A 14045-nucleotide genomic window follows, 5' to 3' on the forward strand; every position below is an offset into this window, starting at 1 on the left:
TGTCCAAGTACTTACATGGCTGCTGTTGCCTCAGCACTGGCCTACTCTTAAGTTTTACTGTATAAGTATTGTGCTTAAGGGCTGAGGGGTGTGTGTCAGTGGGTAAACCTACACAAGTTGTTTACTGTGGAGCTGACTAATTAGCTCTCCAGTGAAGCCTCAGTGTCTACACATGCAGCCCTATTAGGCCACAGTAAACTAATTGATGCCACCGTAGGATGGTACACGTCAACACAAGTACTATCCTGTGGTATCATTATTTAGTATGTTGCAATGCATGTGTAGATGCTATCAGGACTGGCTAAAGCACAAGGGTGCTTTAGTGCAGAGACTGCCTGCTGGCTAGCCCTGCATTGGGGTACCTTCATGCCCCAGCTAGCCCAGCTGCATCATGTTAAGTTGGGTCAGAGCAGCCCCAGGCTGGCAGGCTGACTCCCAGGTCCCCTAGCAGCCAGGGCTACTCTGACCCAGCTCAATGTGCTGTGATCATGTGTGCACAACACGCAAACATGGCACCCAGGAGCAGTAAATTCTGGTATGAACTGTGCTGGAGTTTATTCAGTTGCATTCATTGCACATGTAGACACTCCTTGTGTGTGTTTAACTGACATAGTTATACCTGTGGATATGGCTGCATAACAGTGACTTTTATCAGACTGCTCATCTCCCTTTTTGTTTGGGACTACATATACCAGTATAAAACACCTTTAGTAGACAGACCTAAAACTTAATTAGACAAATTGTACTGATATAAGGTGTTTCAGTGTAACTGCGCCTCCTGATTGCAAGTAAGAACCCAGACTTAGTAGGGCTCACAGAAACCTGGTGGGACCCTACCTATGACTGGGCGGTGGGCATTTATAGAAGAGACACCCTATATAGAAGAGACAGGACAGAGAGGAAGGGTGTGGGGGGGTTGCACTCTATGTCAAAGAGCACCTCACATCATCAAGGATTAGCTTTGGGGTAGAGGAAGGGCGGGCAGAGACACTATGGGTCAAACTACAAGGAGGGGCATGCCGAAAGGGACCTTACGGTGGGTGTCAACTACAGACCACCCAACCAGGGGGAAGAGCTGGACCAGGACTTCTCCAGTCAGCTTATGGAGGTGGTTAGGTCAAGGGATGTTATTGTCATGGGTGACATTTGCTGGGAGAAGCAGACAGCCAGGTCTGACTGTTCTCATAGGTTCCTGGCTGTATTACAGGACCTTCACCTTATCCAGGAAGTACACAGCCCCACTAGGGGTAATGCCTTGCTAAACCTGGTTCTGGCCACGGAGGATGACCTGGTGAGGGGACTGCAGGTCCTTGACCACCTGGGCAATAGTGATCATCACCTGCTGGATTTCACTATCCAGCGCAGGGTGTCAAGGGCTTACACCAAGGCTAATGCCCTTGACTTCAGAAGGGCCAACTTCAATGAGCTAGTGGGGGAGGCACTGAGGGCCCAGAAGGTAGAGGAGATGGGAGTCCATAAGGGATGGTCGTACCTTAAGGGGGTGATCCACCAGGCCCAAAGGATAACAGTCCCTGAGAGAAGCAAGGGGGGTAAGAGTGCTCAGAAACCCCCTTGGCTCAGCAAGGGCATTCAGCAATGCCTGAGGACTAAAAGGGGGACGTACAACCAGTGGAAGGGAGGAGCTATCACCAAGGAGGAGTACTTCTCCTTGGCCCGAGAGTGTAGGAGGGCTATTAGGAAGGCCAAGGCAGAGATGGAACTCAGGCTAGCATCCAGGATTAAGGACAACAAAAAGTCCTTTTCCAAGTACATTGGGAGCAAGAAGAGGACACCAGGCAATGTAGGGCTCTTGCAAGATGCAAATGGTAATCTTGTGGCTACGCCAGACAAGAAAGCTGATATTTCTAAGTTTCTTTGCCTCTGTTTTCTTGAACAGGGACCGGGATATCCCACCCACCAGGGACAATCTTGGGGATAGCATTGTCAGGCCTTCAGTCAGTGCAGATGTAGTTAGGGATCTTCTGGAAGGGGGTAGACATTTTTAAATCTGCAGGTCCAGATGCCCTCGACCCGAGGGGGTTGAGGGAGCTGGCAGGGGTCATCGTGGAGCCCTTGGCCCGGCTGTATGAGCATTCGTGGTCTTCTGGCCAGGTGCCAGGGGATTGGAAACTGGCTAATGTGGTCCCAGTTTTCAAGAAAGGGAGGAGGGAGGACCCAAGTAACTATAGGCCTGTAAGCCTCACATCGGTGCTTGGGAAGATCTTGGAGAGAATCATCAAGGAGCACATCTGTGGGGGGCCAGCAGGGGAGATCATGCTCAGGAGCAATCAGCATGGGTTCATCAAAGGCAGGTCCTGCCTGACCAACCTGGTTGCCTTCTTTGACCAGGTGACTAAATCCTTGGATGATGGTGTTGCCATGGACGTAGTCTTTCTAGACTTTAAGAAGGCCTTTGACGCTGTCTCTCACCCCATCCTCATCAATAAATTAAGCGACTGTGGCATTGGTGCCTGCACAGTTGGATAGGTAAAAAATTGGCGATGGGGCGCACCCAGAGAGTAGTGGTGGATGGGCTGTACTCAGCCTGGTGAGATGTGAGCAGTGAGGTACCCCAGGGCTCTGTCCTCGGGCCCGGACTGTTTAACATCTTCATCAGCGACTTGGATGAGGGGATGGAAAGCACGCTGTCCAAGTTTGCTGACGACACTAAGATGGGGGGTGAGGTGGACACACTTGATGGGAGAGGAAGGCTGCAAATAGATTTAGACGGACTACAAAAGTGGGCAGATGAGAATAGGATGAGGTTCAACGTAGACAAAGGCAGGGTGCTGCACCTTGGGAGAAGGAATCCACAGCATACATACACGCTGGGGAGTTCCCTCCTTGAAAACACAGAGGCGGGATGGGATCTTGGAGTCATTATTGACTCCAAGATGAACATAAGCCGCCAATGCCAGACTGCAGCCAGCAAGGCCAGCCATACCTTGTCATGCATCCAAAGATGCATCTCAAGCCAGTCCAGAGAGGTGATACTCCCCCTCTACATGACTTTGGTCATGCCGCAGTTGGAGTACTGTGTCCAGTACTGGGGGCCGCACTTCAAGAGGGATGTGGCCAGCCTGGAGAGGGTTCAGAGGAGGGCCACCTGCCTGGTGAGAGGGCAGCAGGACATGCCCTATGAGGAGAGACTGAGGGACCTGATCCTGTTCAGCCTCAGCAAGAGGAGGCTGAGGGGGGACCTGGTGGCTGCCTACAAACTCATCAGGGGAGATCAACAGCAAACAGTTAGAGCCCTTTTCTTCCCAGCACCACCTGGGGTGATGAGGAACAATGGTAATAAGGAGAATAGGTTTAGGTTAGAGATCAGAAGGCAATTTTTTACAGTTAGGGTGGCCAAAATTTGGAATCAATTTCCCAGGGAAGTGGTCCTCGCCCCTACCATGGCAAATTCAAGAGGAGGTTGGATGATCTCGTGTCTGGAGTCTTGTGAACTCAGCATTCATTCCTGCCTGTGGCAGGGGGTCAGGCTAGATGATCTGTTCAGGTCCCTCCTGACCTTAGCTACTATGAAACTATGTTATATCTGCCCAATGAAGCTGAAGTGGACCTAAACTTTTGTAAATTAAAACTGTTTTGTAAAGGTTTAATTTAGAGGGGATTAGCTCAGTTTTACTGATCTGGAAGCAGAGAAATAAAACAGTTATGTTGGGACACCTGGTGTATACTTGTGAGTGACAAATCCATGTACCAACTCTTTAAAACAGGGGCAGGCAATTGCTTCAGGCAGAGAGCCGCTTAACGAGGTTTGGTGAGCTGTCAAGGGCTGCATGAGTAGCCTCACCCCGTGACAGGTGACCCACTCCCTGACTGCCATCTTGGGACCAGACGTCCCACCATTAACCCTTGATCTTTGCCACCAGAAGTCTCTCCCCTTGCCCCCCAGAAGTACTCCTTTTGAGAGGGGGGAACCAGGAAAAAACAAATCACACACTGAAAGTCAAACACCTACCATAACATATTTAAATTTTATTTTAAAAATATTTTGTCATTATTTGTGTTTGTGTACTGTATATAGAGACAATTGCATAATAAATCAAAAATAAATTCTTAGTCTTTTATATTGTGTGGGTGGGTGTGGTTGGGTGTGGCTCTGTGTGGTGGGGTGTTTCATAGTTTCATAGTTTCTAGGGTCGGAAGGGACCTGAGCAGATCATCTAGTCTGACCCCCTGCCATGGTAGGAAAGAGTAGGTGTTCATCTAACTTCCTCTTAAAAACCCCCAGGGTAGGAGCCTGCACCACTTCTCTTGGAAGTTGGTTCCAGACCCTAGCCACCCTGACCGTGAAGTAGAGCCTCCTGATATCTAACCTAAACCTACCCTCTGCCAGCTTGTGACCGTTATTCCTGGTCACTCCTGGCGGTGCTAGGGGGAACAGTGACTCCCCCAATGCCTGCTGATCCCCCCTGACTAGTTTATAACAGGCCACGAGATCCCCCCTCAGCCTTCTCTTTTGGAGGCTGAACAGGTTCAGGTCCTGTAGCCTCTCCTCATAGGGCCTGCCCTGTTGTCCCCTGATCATGCGAGTGGCCCTCCTCTGGACCCTCTCCATGCTGTCCACATCCCTCTTGAAGTGTGGCACCCAGAACTGGACGCAGTACTCCAACTGTGGCCTGACCAGTGCCGCATAGAGGGGGAGGATCACCTCTTTGGACCTGCTCGAGATGCATCTGTGGATGCATGACAAGGTGTGGTTGGCCTTCCTAACTGCCTCCCCACACTGCCGGCCCATGTTCATCTTGGAGTCAATTATGACCCCAAGATCCTTTTCCGCCTCCGTGCTGACAAGAGGGGAGTTCCCTAACCTGTAGGTATAGTGCCGGTTGTTCCTCCCGAGGTGCATCACCTTGCACTTGTCTGTGTTGAAACCCATCCTATTCTCATCCGCCCACCCTTGTAACCTGTCTAGGTCTGATTGTAGCCTGTTGTTTCCTTCTAGTGTGCCCATGTCCCCCCACATCTTAGTGTCATCAGCAAATTTGAACAGGGTGCTTTTTACCCCTTCATCCAAATCACTGATGAAGATGTTGAACAGTGCAGGCCCGAGAACCGAGCCCTGCGGAACCCCAGTGCCCACGTCCTTCCAGGTTGAGAAGGACCCATCCACTACCACCCTCTGGGTGCAGCCCTCCAGCCAGTTGGCGACCCATTTGACTGTGTGGGTGTCTACACCACAGCCCCCCAGTTTCCTTATGAGAACGGGGTGAGAGACAGTGTCAAAAGCCTTCCTGAAGTCCAGGAAGACTATGTCCACTGCTACCCCTGCATCTAATGATCTGGTGATCTGATCGTAAAAGGCCACCAGGTTGGTCTGACAGGACCTGCCACTGATGAATCCGTGTTGGTTGCCCCTAAGCATGCAGTCCCCTGCTGGCCCCTCCTGGATGTGTGCCAGAATAATTTTCTCGAACAGCTTGCCTAGGATCGAGGTAAGACTAGGTGGCTTATAGTTTCCCGGGTCCTCCTTCCTGCCTTTTTTGAAGATGGGAACCACGTTGGCCTTCTTCCAGTCCTCCGGCACCACTCCTGAGCACCACGAGTGCTCGTAAAGCCATGCCAGGGGTCTTGCAATGACCTCGGCCAGTTCCTTTAGAACTCTAGGGTGGAGATCATCCAGACCGGCTGACTTGAATATGTCCAGGCCCTCCAGAAGCTCCCTAACTAAATCCTTGCTAACCGTTGGCCCAGGTGTGCCTCCCCTGGGGCCCGAGGGGGGCCCAGCAGGGAGGTGGCTGTTCTGGTCCCTACTTAGGAAGACGGAGGCAAAGAAATTGTTAAACATGTTAGCTTTGCCATCTGGTGTGATGACCAAATTTCCCAACGTGTCCTGCAAGGGCCCCACATTACCCGGGACCTTCTTTTTACTCCCTATGTATTAAAAAAAGACTTCTTATTGTCCTTAATCTAGGAAGCTAGTCCCAGTTCCATCTCTGCCTTGGCCTTCCTAACTACCCCCCTACATCCCCGAGCAACTGCAGAATAGTCATCCCTGGTGATGACCCCTTCTTTCCATTGGGTGTAATCCTCCTTTTTAGCAAGGAGACATTCCCAGATGCTTTTGGTGAGCCATGGAGGCTTGTGTGCGGGTGTGTATGGTGGGGTGAGGGTGTGGGGGCATGTGGGGGAAGTTTGTGAGGGAATGTGGCTCTGTGGGGGCATAGGGTATGTTGGGGGATTATGTGGTGTTTGTGGGGTGTGGGTGAGTGACTATGGAACACACTTCTGTAGTCAACACAGGCCACACTGGGGGTGGAGGGGTGTATATGTGTGTCTGTCTGTTTGTCTGTGTGTATGGTTTGTGGAGTGTGAGGGAGAGTAGGAGAGGTGTAGGGACCCCTCCCCCCCACACACACACACACTCCCTCCATGGCACAGCAGAAGGTGAGGGTGTTGGTGCTTGGCTCTGGCCAGTGCTGCACATTACAGTGACGAGCACAGCCCCTACTGGGCTGTTTGTTTCCCTAGCAGTCCCCATACTTGTGGGACACAGGAGAGAAGCCTCAGGTGCTGGAGCTAGTTGCTTTCCCTGCCCCAGGCTGCTCCAGTGCCTGTGGCTTCCCCCTTGTGCCCTGTGAGTGTGGGGAGTGTTGGGGAAACAAATGACCCAGTGCGGGGTGCGCTTCTTGCAGTGCTGGCCGGAGCCAGGAGCCAGGCACCAGTGCCGAGAAGAGTGCCTCTTTCTTCCCCCCCACTTTCCCCCTCTGTGGTGCTACTGCTGCCCCGCATTGCCTGCCAGGGCTGTGCCCCATAGAAGGGTATGGGAGGGATTTCCATACCCCTCCCCCCTCACACCCACATGCTGCTCACCTGAGCTCCATGCTGTTGCTGCCACCCAGGTGACGGCTCCACGCTGAAGCCAGCCCTGCACTCCATGCTCCTGCCCAGCTGCAGCCCTGCCCCTGCCGACACTTCTCTACCCACTGCCTGGAGGGAGCGGGACACTGGGGAAACCTGCAGCAGCAGCCCCACCCTGTGTTAGCAGGGCCGGCCTTTCTGCCTGCAAGGGTGGGCGTGAGGCATAATAGCATATCTTGGGGGTGGGTGTAGATGCCTTGCTCCCACCCTCATGGGCAGAAGGACTGGGCAGGTCTCAATTCGTTGCGGGGTGCCACGGACCAGATGAGAGTGCCTGGGAGGCCGGATGTGGCTCACACGCTATATTTTGCCCACCCCTGCTTCAAAATGATTTAAAGTTTTATGTTTATTAACAGCCTGAAACTGATGAAGCTGTGTCCATAATATAGGGATTGTGTTATTTCAACTCTGGTATATTTGTTTTCTAGTGTAGACAAGCCCTTACTATCTGAGCATTTCATTATTGTTGATGCATTCATCCTCACAGCACTTTGGTGTTATTATCTTCATTGAATAAAACTGAGATGCAGAGAGGTTAAATGTACATATCAAAATGACAGCAGCAGGCTAGCAGCTGAGCTGCGTGTTTAACTTAATGTGAGGTCAATGTGATCTGGGAACATGAGGAATCCTGCATGGCTTCTATGCTCCACCTGTCACAGAGAGACAGAGGTGGAGATTTATGACTGCTGAGACTTTGTCCATGTGATCTCATTGTTTTCTTAATTACATATTTAATGTAACCAGCAAAGTGTGTGTTGTTTATAAAAAACCTTTATGAAATACTGTTTAGTGGTTTACCTTTGTTCAAAGAAAATGCGTTTTCAGTCTAAGAGATTGATAACATCCATTTAAAACATATTATGACTTGAAATACACTGCAAAACCTGGTGATGATCTGATAGATTGCAGTGTAATGACCCGTGAATTACACAGTGTGACATTTCCCTCAACTTTAATATTCAAATTAGATTTTCTCCACAAACATTTAAAAGGTTGTGATGCTATGTGTGTGCGAATGAGGCAAAATAAACCATCATTTTGGATAACTTGTTCCAGTGGGTTATTGAGAGAGTTGCCTGTAATAAGATTCAGTAGAGGAGAAAAATTAAGACCAACTCAAAACTTTCCTGACTTTCATTAGTGCTGTTGAAGCTATTGTTTGGATGTTTAGTTGCTTAATTTCCCATGTTTTCTATGTAATCTACTGATGTTGCAAATGTTTGTTTCCTTCTCTTTTCCTGTCCACCCCTGCTCTCCAAATGCATCTGCAGGACGTAATTTCTGTACTGCTAAGGATCTTGCAGAAGAAATTAGATCATTAACATCTGAGAAAGAAGGGCTGGAGGGACTTCTCCAAGAGCTCTTGGTATTGAGTGCCAGAAATGTCCGAAAATTAGAGAGAATTAAAGAAGATCACAACAGACTGAAACAAGAACTGGAGCAGGGGGAGTCTGCCTTTGGTAAGCAGTTCACCAGCTGTCGCATGATTGAAGTCTTGCTTGTGCACTATTGTGGGTGATCCAGGATTCTGCTTGATTTGATGAACAGCCCTGTGAAATGTGACATGCAGAATGTACCACTTTTTAGGAGGGAAATTTTGGCAGGACCTTGATAAACAGTAGGTTGAACATGCTGTCAGGCTTTGTCTTGTCATTCATGAGTGACATTTTTTCTGGCTTTGTACACATTCAGTGCAGAATGCTTCCAGCATTTTTCTCAGCCCTGGTTTTCAAAAAGTCTCTCAGGCTGAAACCTACTTAATAATACTGGTTTATATGCATCTACCTCATATACATGATACAATAACAACTTGTCTATAAACTTGTCCATTGCCTCTGTGGAAAATAGGGTTGCCCGCAGCAGTAGCAGCCCTTGCAAGGAGCCTTTAATGCCACTGAATGTTGAGTTCAGGTGTGCCTTGTGAAAGGATGTAATTCCCTGTCAGGCACAAGGTTTTGAAAACAAAGGTCTTTACTTAAAGATTAAGGAATTAAATGGTTTAGCTGTTAAAATTTGCATCTAAACATAAGCAACCTTATGTTAAGGTTAACTTAACTATATTTCACAGCAGAAAAATGATATTTGACCAGTGATCATCCAAATGCAATTGACAGAGTTAGGAAGTAGCGATAAGTCTAGGTGAGGTAGAACCTGCCATCCCCTCTTGAAGTTATCAGATAAAGTGGCTTTCTGGCTTGTTTAAACAAATACCTGAGCAGTATTTAATTCATTACAAATGTATGAGTACTGCATTTCCTCTAACATTAAAATGCAAACTGAGAGATGCACTCTTGGGAAAGGTTTAGAGTTAGTTTCAAGGGTTTGAAACACTTTTTCCTACCTCAGAGTGTTTTTTGGGTAGGGGAAAAGGGATGAGTATTGCTCTTTTGGAAAACAATAGCTTGTGTTTCCTAGGTAACCAGTCAACCCAAGCTACCTTAAAACCAAAAGAGTGATTGTGTAGGCCATTAAGAGTTGCTTTTAAAATTACATGAAAGAATGAAGAATAGTCCTCTACAGTGCTAGATAGGTGTCCATTCTATTAGAAACAAGAAAAGATCCAGAAGAGGCATACACATTTTTATTTGTGTCCCTTCAAAATGTATGTGCTATACTGAGGAAAGATAATTCAAAAGTAGATGATGTAGCATGCTTCATTATTAGTTGGGTTTGCCAGTGGATTGAAGAGGTTCGTCACCTTCAAAGCTGTACATTTCAAGTTACTACTTAGTCTAAGTTAGCAAAGTGGAATTTCTTTAAATCATTTTCCCAATGGTACATACTGCAGCTGAGTTTGTATTCAGTACTCTTTTAGACTAATAATCTATGTAAGTTTACTGAAGTACCAGAATTGGTAGCAGTTTAAAGATTGTTAGTTTCTTCCTCCCGTCCATCTTTTTTTTAATTATAGCTGAAAAAAATTGGCATCTTGTACCCTAGAGACTTTCTTTAAATAATTGTGATAGCTTATGAATAAATGCAGAAAGCTTTTTCCTGTGTGAAATAAAACTTTATAGAGCTAAAATTACTCAAAAGTACATAAAAAATGTTAATATTTTGTTTTCATTGTATCATCTATCCTATTTTCTTCTTTATGAGGTAGATCCTCCTTTAGGTCATGGACATTCAGCATGATTTAAATGTTAGGAAATTTAGTTGAAAACCAAACTTTCACTTTTACTGCTAAAAACGTATTGTATTCTTTTAAACAAGACATTCTGTTTTAGGAACCAGTTGTCATTTCACCCAATACTTTTACGTTTGAAAAATAAAACACAAGCAAGTGGAATGGGATTTTTACTACAGAATAATTTAAACTGCAGATGGCACATAACCATTGAGAAGGCTTTTTCTGTGATTGCTGGTTCTTTTTCCCCCTTCAACGTTGCACTTTCTTTCCAATGGCAGTCTGATTGGTGATGAGGATGATTTTTTAGGATTGTTGTTGCAGTTAACTTTTAGCAACTGGCAGTTGAAATGAGTTGAATAACTGAATTTGGGCTGCATCAATACTCATCATGAAGTGTATTTTGTAGTAATGCTGGTTCAGAAAAACTGAGGGAGAAGAGAACTCCCAGTGGAAATGCTGACTTTATAGCTTTATCAGGAAATGTAAATATCCCACCACTCACAGCTCTGACCACCTTTTATGGTTAACAGGAATATTACGAAAAGCATACATGGGAAATAGCGCTTAAGGCTAAATGCAAGTTTCTGAACAATGGCCTGGCAAGTGAAAGAGTATCTATTATTATGCAAATGTGTATAATATCCTGCTTATTGATTTGAGTTTAGAAAGCAGTAGCAGACTCTGTAAAGTGAGGTAGTACATGCATTATCATTATCCTTAGAAGGCAGCCTGTCATAATTTTAGCTACCTTTGATGTTAAATTATCATTTGTTTAAAGAAAAAGTATAAGATGTTAATTTTTTTAAAAGTGAGGTAACAAATAAAACAAAAAGATGGAGAAATAAACCAGAATAATTTGATTTGGGTTTTCCAGGACCTGAAACAATACTTTTTTTTTTGTTAATTCCAGAATATTATTTTTCTTCATCTTTTCCTCTGTACATTCAGGTATCAGATGTCTCTGCAAACTTTTTTTTACTGCAGCGCTAGGTCAGAAAATAACTTGTGTTGTCCCAAACTCATCTACACATAGATGTCTCTAGCTGGAATTAGTTGTGCTTTCCATTTGAACTAGCTATTGGATCAGGGGCTTGGTTTGAAGTTAGAGTGCTGTGACACTTAAGACAAGGATTGGCTGCTCTCTGCTACTAGTACAGATTGTTGCTGCTGAAACAATCACATTGCACAGAAAGTTGTATTTGTAGTATGACTGCTTTCACTCAAGCTTTGCTTGAGTGCTGTTCATTTGTGCTAACAGTTATGAAAACAAGCCCTCTGTTTGGTCCCTGAATACTTATGGTAGTTTTAATTACATTAGTAGTGGAGGAGATAATCTTTCACTATAGGCAGCAGATGCTTCAATTTTTGTTTCTACATAGATGATTAGATTAGTGGTATGTCACTGGTTGCCTGATCCTCCCACTCTGGCTTTGTGCTTTTCTTCATCTATATAGCTATATATATGTTTATATGCTACTAAAATGATATTATAAACACAACTCATTTCTTAACAGACTTATGAATACAAAGCGCAAGCAGAAGCACGTACAGGAAGAGATCACTATAGGAAAGCTTTGTGGAAGTTGCAGGAATGGAGAAGAGAAGAGGGGAGAGCTTAAGCTACTGGGAAGAGAGAAGATTGTTCCAAAGATTTTATATTATATATAAAAGAGCTCTCCCCTCCTCTCTTCTCCATTCCTGCAACTTCCACAAAGCTTTCCTATAGTGATCTCTTCCTGTACGCGCTTCTGCTTGCGCTTTGTATTCATAAGTCTGTTAAGAAATGAGTTGTGTTTATAATATCATTTTAGTAGCATATAAACATTTGTGTTTCCTGAGAAATTTGAAACCCTAAAATACATTTATAAATGTGTGTGCACATGTGCGTGTACATACGTACTTTGGTTTTTTACTGCCTCTCATATAGAAATCAGTCAACTATTTTGTACTTTATTAATATTGTTGATTTCTCCCTGTAACTCCAATATAAGGAGGCAGACATTAAGGGAAGAGATTTAATCGCACAATAATAAGGGTTGGAATTTTAAATAGGACACATCATTAGCATGTTAATGAATTTTCTCACTTTGTGCCAGCTGCCCAAGTAGAACAGATATTGCAGATGCAGTGGAAAAATCTGGCTTGGCTTTCTGAGCTGTGAGCTGTCAAGGTTTTGTGGAAAGGAGTTGTTAAAAAATATGAAAGGCTTTTTAATCAAATAATCAAAAATGTTTGTGTTTTTTTCTTGTATAATAGTAGCATCAACTGATAACTTAGTAACTTTTATCTGAGGATCTCAAAGGTCTTTATAAAGATGATCAAGAACAATTATTTCCATTTCGCTAATATGGAAGTCAAGGCTCAGAGGAGTAGAAACAGTTGGCTTAGGATCACATAAGGCAGGGGTCAGCAATCTATGGCCCACAGGTAAGGTCTAGCCGCTGCAGACGTTTTATCCAGTTTGAAGAACCAGGGGGCTTCTGTGGTGTTTTGGCAGGGGGCAGTTTTACTTGCACAGTGGGCAGCACTGTGGGTGGGGAGAGTGATGGCAGCAGTGGTGATGGCATAAGTGAGTTGGAAGCAATTTGCACTCACAGCTAAGTTCCCTTTAAAGTGCCCCATGCTCCAAAATGCCTAACATAAGGCTTGCTCCACATTGGTACCACATTGTTCTGGAGGTTGCTGCCCAAAACTTAAGTCCCACTTACTCTGCATGCACCAAACCTGGAAATACAGAAATCTGGACACTCTGCTGATACCCCCTGCTGCCAGTCTTGAGCCTTCTGTCTTGTGAGATCTCCAAAGTAGAGGCACCCTGGAGCATTCTCAGAATGGCATTTCTGGTTTTGGGTGGTGCAGAGCTGGAGTGAGTGGGCAGGGCTTGTTTTCTGGCAGCAGCATTGAGACCAAGCTGATGTAGACACCCACCTATTGAGATAAAGGACAGAGTTGGGTATAGAATCCAGATTTCTGCCTCCCACTCTATTGTTCTAAGCAGACTAATGCTACATAGATGCATTTTAGATTAATATAGGTACACAAGACTGGAAGGGGTTGTCTGGGCCAACAAGTCCCAGTCCCCTTTTTTTGCAGACCATCATTTCCCCCAGGTATCCCAAAACTCACCGCTTTAAGCCTTTCTACAAAATTGCAAGGAACTCTACTGAACAAGCAGGAGCAATTAGTGACAGACAGGGGGGACAAGGCTGAGCTCTTCATTGAGGTTTTTTGCCTCAGTGTTTCTGAGTAAGGGTCAAGACAAGTCTCCTAATGGGTTCTTAGATGGGCATCAGATGGACACCAGGCTACCAACAGTCGATGCTGACTTGTTGCAGAGTCACTTGCATGGACTGGATGTATTTAAGTCAGCAGACCCAGATGAGTTGCATCTGAGAGTACTGAAGGAATTGGCCGGTGTCATAGCAGAACAAGTCTTTGAGCACTTGTGGCGCTTGGATCAGGTCCCGGAGGACTGGAAAAAGGGCAATGTGGTTCCTATCTTTAAGAAGGGGAGGAAGGAGGACCCTGGTAATTATAGGCCAGTCAGTCTCACCTCTATCCTTGGAAAAGTCTTTGAAAAAGTTATTAAGGATCATATTTGTATGAGTCCAGTGGGGAAAAATAATGCAGCAGAACAACCAGGATGGATTCATAGTAGATAGATCATGCCTGAGTAATCTGGTTTCTTTTTATGACCAGGCCACAAAATGCTTAGATGCAGGAGTAGAGGTAGATGTCATTTACTTGGATTTTAGGAAGGCCTTCGATACGGTATCTCATCCCATTCTCATAAATAAATTAAGAGGCTGTGACTTAAATGATTACACAGTCCAGTGGGTAGCAAGTTGGCTTAGAGGTCACATCCAGAGAGTGGTAGTGGACATGTTGGTATCGACCTGGAAGGATGTGGGTAGTGGGGTCCTGCAGGGCTCGGTTCTTGGCCCTGTACTCTTCAATGTCTTCATCAGTGACTTGGATGTGAGCATGAAGTGTACTCAGTCCAAGTTTGCAGATGATACTAAATTGTGGGGTGAAGTGA

At 45.6% G+C, this 14045-nt stretch overlaps 1 protein-coding gene across 4 annotated transcripts in view; it reads left to right on the plus strand.

The window, feature by feature from the left end:
* Nucleotides 1-14045, plus strand: part of DISC1 (DISC1 scaffold protein) — a 392283-nt gene that overhangs the window by 183593 nt on the left and 194645 nt on the right. For 3 of the 4 annotated variants that reach the window (XM_090044055.1, XM_090044079.1, XM_090044063.1), the window contains exon 9: nucleotides 8148-8336. The exons of the other annotated variant lie outside the window; for it this stretch is intronic. In XM_090044055.1, the coding sequence (XP_089900181.1) occupies nucleotides 8148-8336 (189 nt within the window). The remainder of the gene's footprint in view (nucleotides 1-8147; nucleotides 8337-14045) is intronic. 4 annotated transcript variants of the gene reach the window in all.

The sequence above is a fragment of the Crocodylus siamensis genome, chromosome 1 (assembly GCF_052110815.1).
Source record: "Crocodylus siamensis isolate JL-2025a chromosome 1, ASM5211081v1, whole genome shotgun sequence".
Classification (NCBI taxonomy): domain Eukaryota; kingdom Metazoa; phylum Chordata; order Crocodylia; family Crocodylidae; genus Crocodylus; species Crocodylus siamensis.